This window comes from Heteronotia binoei, chromosome 2 (assembly GCF_032191835.1).
Source record: "Heteronotia binoei isolate CCM8104 ecotype False Entrance Well chromosome 2, APGP_CSIRO_Hbin_v1, whole genome shotgun sequence".
Classification (NCBI taxonomy): Eukaryota; Metazoa; Chordata; class Lepidosauria; order Squamata; family Gekkonidae; genus Heteronotia; species Heteronotia binoei.
In genome coordinates, this window is record NC_083224.1 from 131,062,346 (window position 1) to 131,072,141 (window position 9,796).

At 43.0% G+C, this 9,796-nt stretch overlaps 1 protein-coding gene across 1 annotated transcript; it reads left to right on the plus strand.

Annotated features, from left to right (window-relative positions):
• The first annotated feature begins 8,538 nt into the window (after positions 1-8,538).
• On the plus strand, positions 8,539-8,953 carry LOC132567654 (zinc finger protein 783-like). The gene has a single exon (XM_060233335.1). The coding sequence runs from the start codon at positions 8,552-8,554 to the stop codon at positions 8,840-8,842; it is 291 nt and encodes a 96-aa protein (XP_060089318.1). The 5' UTR covers positions 8,539-8,551; the 3' UTR covers positions 8,843-8,953.
• Positions 8,954-9,796: the final 843 nt, after the last annotated feature.

A 9,796-nucleotide genomic window follows, 5' to 3' on the forward strand; every position in this document is an offset into this window, starting at 1 on the left:
ATTGTACCAGAGAAAGAGGTCTAGTGGGGAGACCTTAGTCTTATAAACCAAGGGGCAGACTCAAGATTGTGTGATTGAAAGTCGGAAAGAAATCTAGAACAGCTATAAAAAGATAGACTTTTAACATTGAGGATACCTTTAGTGAAACTTAAATCAACTAAAGGGTAACACTATATATTGTGAAGTCAGCAACCACAGACATAGTTCTGTGGTTTAACTGTCTGCCTACATCTTCTAAATCCCAAAAATCCATGTAAACATCCCACTCCTTCCCTGCCAGTCTGTGGAGACAGCCAGGTGGCTGAGAGTGACAATCGATTGTCACAGTGAAAGACCTGAGTGGTCACAGAAATATTTACACTACTCTTAAGAACTAACAAGGTTGCTGAGGAGAGATGTGGGTCTGAGGGAGTCAGGAGGGCTGGGAGCAGACACACCAGTCGACTCAAGAGACCAGACACATAAAGCCCAAGAGGCCAACCTAATTAGAGTTTGGAGAGTGAAGAATATAAGAACTGTGGACCCTGAGATACCTCAGTGAACCTCTGTATTGTAAAGCCTGAACTGTTTAGCAACTGTTATTCATCCAAGATACAAAGTAGCCTATGTAAATACATCCCTTCCCCCCAGCTGAAGACTGTGTGTAAATAAAAATCTGTGGTTAACTGTTAGGTTCTCTGATGCCTAAGTATTTGGGAATCAGCAGCAAATCAGCAGTGGTCCCCTACATACATAGTTATCCGTTTATCTGAAAATAAAAGAGAACCCTGAAGAGACTAGAAATCCTTATAATACCCACCGCCTTTACTTAGTAGTCGTGAGGTAACACCAGAAGGAAGAAACAAAGTTTGAAGGAGGGGCTGGGGTCGCCATAAGTTGCCATAAGTCACCTTAAGGGGTGCAGGGCGGTCATACCTGCCTGCTGCCTTCCTTACCTGCCCACCACCCTTCTCAGTTGCCCACTGCCTTCCTTGTCTGCCTTTCTTGCTCACCCACTGCATTCCCTGGCCACCTGCCACCTTTCTCACCCACCCACCTCCTTCCTCACCTGCCTTTCTCGCTCACTCACCCCATGCCCCCCCACCTAAATTTTTATCTCCTGACCCCCCTCTAAAATTTTCTAGTTACAGGCCTGCCCTGATGTAGCCAATCCTACTGGAGTTTACACTAGGTCCTGTACTAAGAGCCCTGTAACCTCTTGGAGGGTTGGCTACATCAGGGGTGTGTGGCCTAATATGCAAAGGAGTTCCTGATACAAAAAAGCCCTGCATTTATCCCTCTATGCATACAGTATAGCAAGCTACTTTTTGTTTGTGGTGGCCACGGGAAAGAGTGACATCTGTGCGTAGGCAAGGGCAGGGTGACATCAAAGAGGCATTTTAGTCTTACTGTTCAATATATTAATAACATGGAGGGATGGATGCTCTGGCATACCACTATATGATGCTGACTAGCTAGTTCAGCCTCCAGGTTTTATGTCTGAGTCGTCCAAATTCACTAAAATGCTTAAAAGAAGCAGCAAGAATAGTGATACCCTATTAACATTAAAAGTCTGTTTAAAAAACTCAGCAGCAATAAAAACAGAAATCCATTAATGGGAAGTGAATGAAAAATGCATATCAAAGAGATAAGATCACCTGTACCTTTGCTTGCAAAAATGAGCACACTGCTATGTAATACTTTAAACAGTTTATTTTATGAACCTGACCTAAGTCAGGTGACATGAAAGAATTCCCTAGTAAGAGAACCAGTTTGGTGTAGTGGTTAAGTGCGTGGACTCTTATCTGGGGGAAACGGGTTTGATTCCCCACTCCTCCACTTGCACCTGCTGGAATGACCTTGAGTCAGCCATAGCTCTGGCAGAGGTTGTCCTTAAAAGGGCAGCTGCTGTGAGAGCCCTCTCAGTCCCACCCACCTCACAGGGTGTCTGTTGTGGGGGAGGAAGATAAAGGAGACTGTGAGCTGCTCTGAGACTCTGAGTGGAGGGTGGAATATAAATCCAATGTCTTCTTCTGTGTTCTTCTTCTAGGTGAATAGCCTGTCATCAGAATCCATTGACCAGTAACTGAACTGAGTGGAATAAAACAGGGGATCCCCAGTATTTTTGAGCCTGTGAGCACCTTTGGAATTCTGACACAGCATCATGGATGCACAAAATGGCTGTCACAGGAGGCAGAGTCAGCAACAAAACATTGCTACAGCTTACTTTCAATTGCATAGGGACAATCCTTGTGCTGTGATGACAGCTTCTGCCAAAGCAGCATTTCTAAAAATCTGTATACCTAATCCAATCTCCTATGGAAATCTGAAGCCTTGCTGTTCAAAAGCCCCACCTGGTCTTGCCTACTTTTTAAATATACTTGATGGCTAACAGTAAAGGTGCTGATGGTATCTTGGCACCTATAGGTACCATGTTTGGGAACCCTGGAATAAAATATTAAGAGAGCTGAATGTAAATGGCTTTCTTCAAATCTGTATAATATAGCCCAGGCTGAAATGGGGGGGAGGGGACCAAATCCTGTCTGAAAATTTAAGTCCTACCTTTTCATAATAATTTGTGTAGTAATCTTGACCGAAATATTTTAGAGATGACCTGTGTCTTAGCCAAAGAATCAAATCTGGATCTCAAACTTTACTGTGCACTGTGAGCCACCCTGAGCCTGCTTGGGTGGGATATAAATCAAATAAACTAAACTAAACTAAAAATTTATTTCTGTTCTTGATTTTAAGAGTTCTGTGAGAAAATATTGCTTAGCATTTACTATTGCAAATGGTCAAAGAAACAGAAAAAATGCCTAAGCAAAATTTTTGAAAATGTGTGTGAATAACATATTATGCAACTGTTCTCCAGCGAAAGACATATGCTGCTTAAAGAAAATTAGTGCCTATACGGAAAAGGGTTTGACAATAAGAATCTTGCTGTTATGTAAAGTAACTATATTCATCATGGTCTAGCTTCATACATTCAATCACTTTTTTGGGGGTGGGGAGACTTCCAAACATTGATCCCATATATAGGAAATAGCTTTTAGTTAGCAATGTGTAAAGTTCAGGTAAGAAAACTTGTTATCTTAATCTTACCAAACCAGATCAATCTGTAACAAGAAGTACTCTGTCTTGATACATAGCTGTCTAGTTTATTTGCTATCCTTTAGGTGAGTGGTATTAATTATGCTTGGAATCAATACAGTAACTAGACAGAAAGCAGGATACCATTTGTTCTGAAACTGCCAATAATCACCAAAAGTGCTAGCATAGATCACCCAGTTCTAAACGCTGATACTAGGTGTGCACATAATAGCCATTACAGTGTATGGTCAAGAAACCAGCTATCTCAGTTATTACCAACAAAGAGGATCAATTTAAGCAATGTTCTTAATTGTTTTCAGTGCTAAATGCTATACTTCAACAGTTTTTCACTGTGTTCTGTTGGAAGATAAATCCAGCAGGGAACTTTAGAACAAGATCCCTTTTTCAACCATGCTGACCAAAATCTGTATAAATCTGTTATGAGTTCAATTAAGTTGATAAAAATCCACCAACTGTTTATGCAACTAAGTTCTAAATAGGGCTGTTTATTTGGAAATTCGTGCAATACACTTTCCATATGAAAGATCAAAGTTCAAAGAAGCAAAGTCAATCAAATACAGATCTATGTTGGCCTGAGGTCTTGGAGCCTTATCTTGGCTGCAGTAATGCACACTATGTCCATTATTGCAAAAATAACAATTTAGATAATCAGGGCTTTTTTGAGCAGGAATACACAAGAACACAGTTCCGGCCAGCTTGGCATCAGGGGGTGTGGGCTAATATGCAAATGTGTTCCTGCTGGGCTTTTTCTACAAAAAAAAACCTGAGTGAAACAATGGTGACATCAGGAGTGTGACCTAATATGCAAATGAGTTCCTGCTGGGCTTCTTCTATAGACTAGTTTTAGAAACCAGGGAGTATAAAGCACTTTCATTTTCTTTTCATTCTACAATATTATTGCACCAATCTTGAGAAAACTGACCGATTCTGCATTTAGCATTTGCCTCCCTCCTGTGTGGTGCTCCTCGTGGTGGCTCTTCTTCCCGGATTCTCCATTGGCATCTCTGGAACAGGGCTGCATGTTCCCTTGCTCTTGTAGATACATCAGTCCCAGACCTCTCAAGGCCTTAAAATCATAACCAAAACCTTGAATCTGACCCAGTACTCAATTGGCAGCCAGTGTAGCTGGCGTACCACAAGTAGAATATGTGCCGTCCATGGCATTCTCATCAGGACTTGCACCAATGCATTCTGGACCCATTGAAGCTTCCAGGTAAGACTCAAGGGTTGGCCAGCATAGAGGAGTTACATTAGTCTAATCCGGAGGTTACTGTCACATGCAGGGCTCATTTTGTAGCAGGAGCTCCTTTGCATATTAGGTCACACACCCCTGATGTAGCCAGTCCTCCAAGAGCTTAGAGGGCTCTTATTGCGGGGCCTACTGTAAGCTTTTGGAGGATTAGCTACATTGGGGAGGTGTAGCCTGATATGCAAAGGAGCTCCTGCTACAAAATGAGCCCTAGTCACATAGATTACCATGGCCAGGTCCAAGCAAGATTGGAGGGGAGCTAACAGCCAGACTTCATAGAGATGAAAAAATGCCACCCTGGCAGTATGCGTGACCTGGGCCTCCACTGAAAGCAAGGTAAACAGTGTCACTTCTAAGCTCTTGATGGTAGACACTGGTGTTAGTAGCGCAAGAGTCAGCAGTCTGTGCTCAAACTCCAGCCCCACTCCCCCTAACCACAGAACCTCCATCTTTGATTGGTTCAAGGGGAATCTAATATACATTTGTGTTCATCAGAGAGTTTTAGCTTGTATGGGTTGAAATCCGAATATTCTTTAATTATTATTTTTAACAAGGTGCTTTGTTGCATATAATTATTTATTAAAGTCAGCTTTCTACAATCTTATTTAATGAGTGTTGTAAGTTTCCTTTGTGGTCACATAACTATCCAATATTCTTGGCCAGCTTTTACTCCTTGACCCTCCAAGATAATAATGTTAAGGTCTTAGATGATTTTGGCCAGTACTATTGTTTTAGGTAAATGAGGTTTTTCTGTATCTGAGTGGCTTCAAGAGTTTCCAGAACTTTTCATTCTGCTAAAAGTTGTTTATAGGTGTATTTCTTGCTTCTTTTTTATGTTCCTTTTCTAAAACGTTGATCTTATCCAATCTAACAAACTTAATTTTAGCTTTTTCTTTTTTCACGAGAGGAAGTGGAGTTGCTCTCAAGACAGCCTTCATAGTCTCTCATACTATTGGGAGGGGGACTCCAGAATGAGAATTCTTGTTGAACTATGACATTATGTCATCTTCAAGATGGCTTTTTATTATTCCGTTGTAATAAAATTGATTTGTTCATGCATCAAGTTTGTCCTGTATTTGTTTTTTCAGTCAGAATGCAATCCAGCCAACATGATCTGTTAATAGTTTGGAGCCTATATTAGCTGAAACAGTTATTTATAAAGAGAGTGGGAGACCAGAATGTAGTTGATTCTGGCATGTTTCTGATGTCAAGGTGAATAAAATGTGTAATCCCTCTCTGCAGGGTGGAAAGCTCTCCAAATATCAAAGAGCTGAAATTTGTCAAGTAACATTGTCAATTTGGTAGTTCCAAAGGGAGCTTTTGCAGTACCATGTTTGGGATGAGATTTGTCCAAAAATTTATCAGAAATGTAATTTAGATGTCTTCTGATGATTAGGTTCCTTTCCTGAAAGAACTTGAGAGAAGCAAGCATGTCTTCTAAGAACTGAAGTTGGGCTGAGTAAGGGGCATAAATCTATTTGTGGGTTTCCCACCCCCACCCCTCATTTCCTAGCATTCCTTTAATGAATAAGACTCAAGCAAAGGAAACCTCCTGTAAAGTATTCACTAATACTTTACCATGTAACAGCCAGGATATAATAATATCAAACAGACACTTCTCATACAGTATAAAAATACACAGTAAGCAATGAACTTTCAATTGTACAATTAGAAATAACACACAACAAAAATATACAAACATACTTCGAAGTCCATATTTCCATAAGTCAAAACTGCTCTCCAAAATTCTGTTACAAATTCTCCAGGTAGCTACATGAAGAGAATTTTGGAAAAGTTTTGACTTATGGAGTATGGACTTCGGAGTATGTTTGTATATTTTCGTTGTGTGTTATTTCTAATTGTACTATTAAAAGTTCATTGCTTACTATGTATTTTGATATTGTATGAGAAGTGCTTGATATTATTATATACTGTCTATTACATGGTAAAGCCAGTTTGGTGTAGTGTGCGGACTCTTATTTGGGAGAACCGGGTTTGATTCCCCACTCCTCCACTTGTAGTTCTGAGAAGTGTCTGATATTATAATGTACTGTCTATTACATGGTAAAGCCAATTTGGTGTAGTGTGTGGACTCTTATCTGGGAGAACTGAGTTTGATTCCCCACTCCTCTGCTTGCAGTTCCTGGAATGGCCTTGGGTCAGCCATAGCTCTGGCGGAGGTTGGCCTTGAAAGGGCAGCTGCTGTGAGAGCCCTCTCAGCCCCAACCATCTCACAGGGTGTCTGTTGTGGGGAAGGAAGATTAAAGAGATTGTGAGCCGCTCTGAGACTTTGAGATTCAGAGTGGCGGGCAGGATACAAATCCAATATCTTCTTCTAAAGTATTAGTTAAGACTATTTACTATTTACTGGGGGTTTCCTTTGCTTGAGCTTGATTACCCTCAGGATCCCATGTGTTTGCTTTTTAGTACCTTTCATTTTGGGGACATTATGGCTGAATTGCCTATTTTTGCACACTCTGTTGCTGATAAAGATAGGATCATTGCTGCCTTCCCAGCTGTCATTGAATCTGACTTAGATAACATTCCATGTAGCTACCTGGAGAATTTGTAACAGAATTTTGGAAAGCAGTTTTGACTTATGGAAGTATGGACTTGGGAATATATCTGTATATTTTTATTGTGTGTTATTTCTAATTGTACTATTGAAACTTCATTGCTTACTGTGTATTTTGATATTGTATGAGAAGTATCTGTTTGATATTATTATATACCATTACATGGTAAATTATTAGTGAAGTAATGTACTATTTACTGGGGGTTTCCTTTGCTTGAGCTTGATTACCCCCAGGACACCATGTATTTGCTTTTTATTTTTATTTTATTTTAGTAGATTTATAGTCCGCATTTCCCCATAATGGGCTGAGGGTGAATCACAAGCATGATAAAATTTATTATTTATTTATTTATTTATTACTTTGCATTTATATCCCGCCCTCTCCGCAAGTGGACTCAGGGCGGCTTACAGTATCATAAAAACAATCAATTCCATAAAACATATAAAACCATAATACATTTATCAGTTTAAAACCATTACGCTATCTCGATCCAGTCTGGCGGTATTGGGTTCTGACTATGACCACCAGCTTCTGTAGGATGTCCGGTGGCAGCTCATTTTCAGTCAACCAGAAATGCCTGTCTAAACAGTTCGGTCTTACAGGCCCTGCGGACCGCCGACAGATCCCGCAGGGCCCTTATAGCTTCTGGGAGGGTGTTCCAGAGTTCTGGTGCTGCCACCGAGAAGGCCCTAGATCTTGTTGCGCATAGCCTGGCTTCTTTTGGGCCAGGGGCAGACAGCAGATTTTTTGTCCCTGATCGCAGTGCTCTCTGGGGGATATATGGGGAAAGGCGGTCCCGTAGATAGGCAGGTCCCTGACCATAAAGGGCTTTAAAGGTTAATACCAACACCTTGAAGCGAACTCGGAACACAACAGGCAACCAGTGCAGCTCTCTCAGCACTGGCTGAATGTGCCCCCGTCGTGGTAGAACAGTAACAAAGAACCCCAACAAGTAACAAAGAAACAGTAGAACAGTAACAAAGAACCCCAACAATAAAACCATAAAACAATCAATGGTACAGCACATTTTATAGATTAAGATATAGATGTCATAAGCGTTATAGATGTCACAGTTGCCTCTCTTTCCTGCCACAGTAGGCCTGCCTCTCTTTCCTGCCACTGAACCACAAATTTAGCCAAATCTTTCCCTAGAAACATAGCTATAGGGGTTGGCCATTTCAAGCTCGTGTGCCATTCTCATTCTTTACAGCTCTCTCTCTCTCTCTGCTTGAATTTATGGCCATCTGTAGTTGGTGTTCTCTCTCTGCCTGTCTCTCTTCCAACTGTCTCCTGGCTGCATTCTCTCTCTCCTCTTTCTCAAGTTCCATCTGCTTAATTTGCAGCTGGAGATGCAAAACCTCTTCACTTGGTGGTACTGTTCCTCCGTCTGATGCCTTCTTGGCATACGCGCCAGCTGCGTGACTGAGAGGGCTCTGGAGCCTCAGCATTGTGCCATGGAGCCCAGGCAAACAGTGCCCTTGCAGGCTGAACAGAGTTTTGCCAGAGACTCCAAACAGAATGTGGCTGAGCTTTTCCTGTGGATGGTGGTGGCCACCATCCAAGCCATCGAGAGGAAGATGGATTCTCATGCCACACTGCTGCTGAACCTGGAGCAAAGGTGGACTTTGGCAACCAGATGGAGTGCAAGCTGAATGCGTTGGACACTCTGATCGAGGAGTACAAGCTGCTCCAGAGGAGGCTGGAGAACATGGAGAACCTGCTGAAGAACCAGAACTTCTGGATCCTGAGGCTGCCCCCGGGCTCCAAGGGGGAAACCCCCAAGGTGCCAGTGACATTTCAGGACAACTCTGCCTACTTCTCTGAGCAGGAGTGGGGCAACCTGGAAGGCTGGCAGAAGGAGCTCTACAAGAATGTCATGAAGAGCAATTATGAGTCACTGGTCTCTCTGGATTATTGCGAAGCCTGAGCTTCTGTCCCGGATTGAGCAAGGGAAGCCTGCCTGTGAAGAGAAGGAAGAGGTCTCCAAGGAGAGGGAGATTCCTGCAGAACCCAGCCCAGAAGGGTTGGTGTTTAGGCCTGTCCTTCCTACTGAAGGAGAAGATGTTCATGCGGGAGACCAGGGGAATGCTGAAGGAAGGAGGTGTCCAAGCAGCCCCAGTGCAGGGAAGCAGGAGCAAGAGCTGAACCTCGAGGGCCCCCCAGATGCCAGAGAAGGCCAGCTGCACCTCAAGCCCAGCCTGGACAGTGGCCTTCCCAGCTCTCACTTCCTGCCCTTGGATAAGATGCATTTCAGGGGCGAGGGAGACACTGCCGAGAGACAGATCCTTGAGAAGCCCAGCACAGCCCTCCCAATGGACAAGGAGATTGCCAGCATCAAAATGGAGCCCGAGCAAGAGCTGGAAAACTTTGAGCCGTGGATGCTGATCGGGATGTCTTCTCCTCAGACATCAGACCAGCAACTCCTGCTTGGCTCTTGTTTCTAAGCACAGATGTGTCTTCCGGCTTCTGTCTCCCAGAACAGAGGAAAATGCACTGCCTAACTCTAGCCTCTCTGCCCAGTTGACCCAGTAGCTAGAAATAAATAAAACCCCTTCACCACACCTTTACCAGATCTTTTACTTGGTCTTGCCAGCACCTTAAAAAAATGTGGCTTCCTTAAGCCAGACAAAGGGGAGAAAAGCGGGGGGGGGGGGACTCTGAAAAATAAACCAATTATGCTCTGTCTCTCCAGGTCAAATCTGGCATATCCCACTGCTAAAAGCCACCATGTCATGACCCAGCTGGGGATGCCACCTGATGCTGCCACCACTCTGGAATTAGGGCTCCTTGGGAAGGCCCAGCATCTCCTCCCAAGCCCTTCAGATCCCTTGCTTTGGCCAAGAAAACAGGCATGTAGACCAGGCAGAGTAACAAAGAACAA

Excerpts from the sequence above, each read along its gene's own strand:
- LOC132567654 (XM_060233335.1), top strand. The coding sequence starts at position 8,552 with ATGGAGTGCAAGCTGAATGCGTTGGACACTCTGATCGAGGAGTACAAG.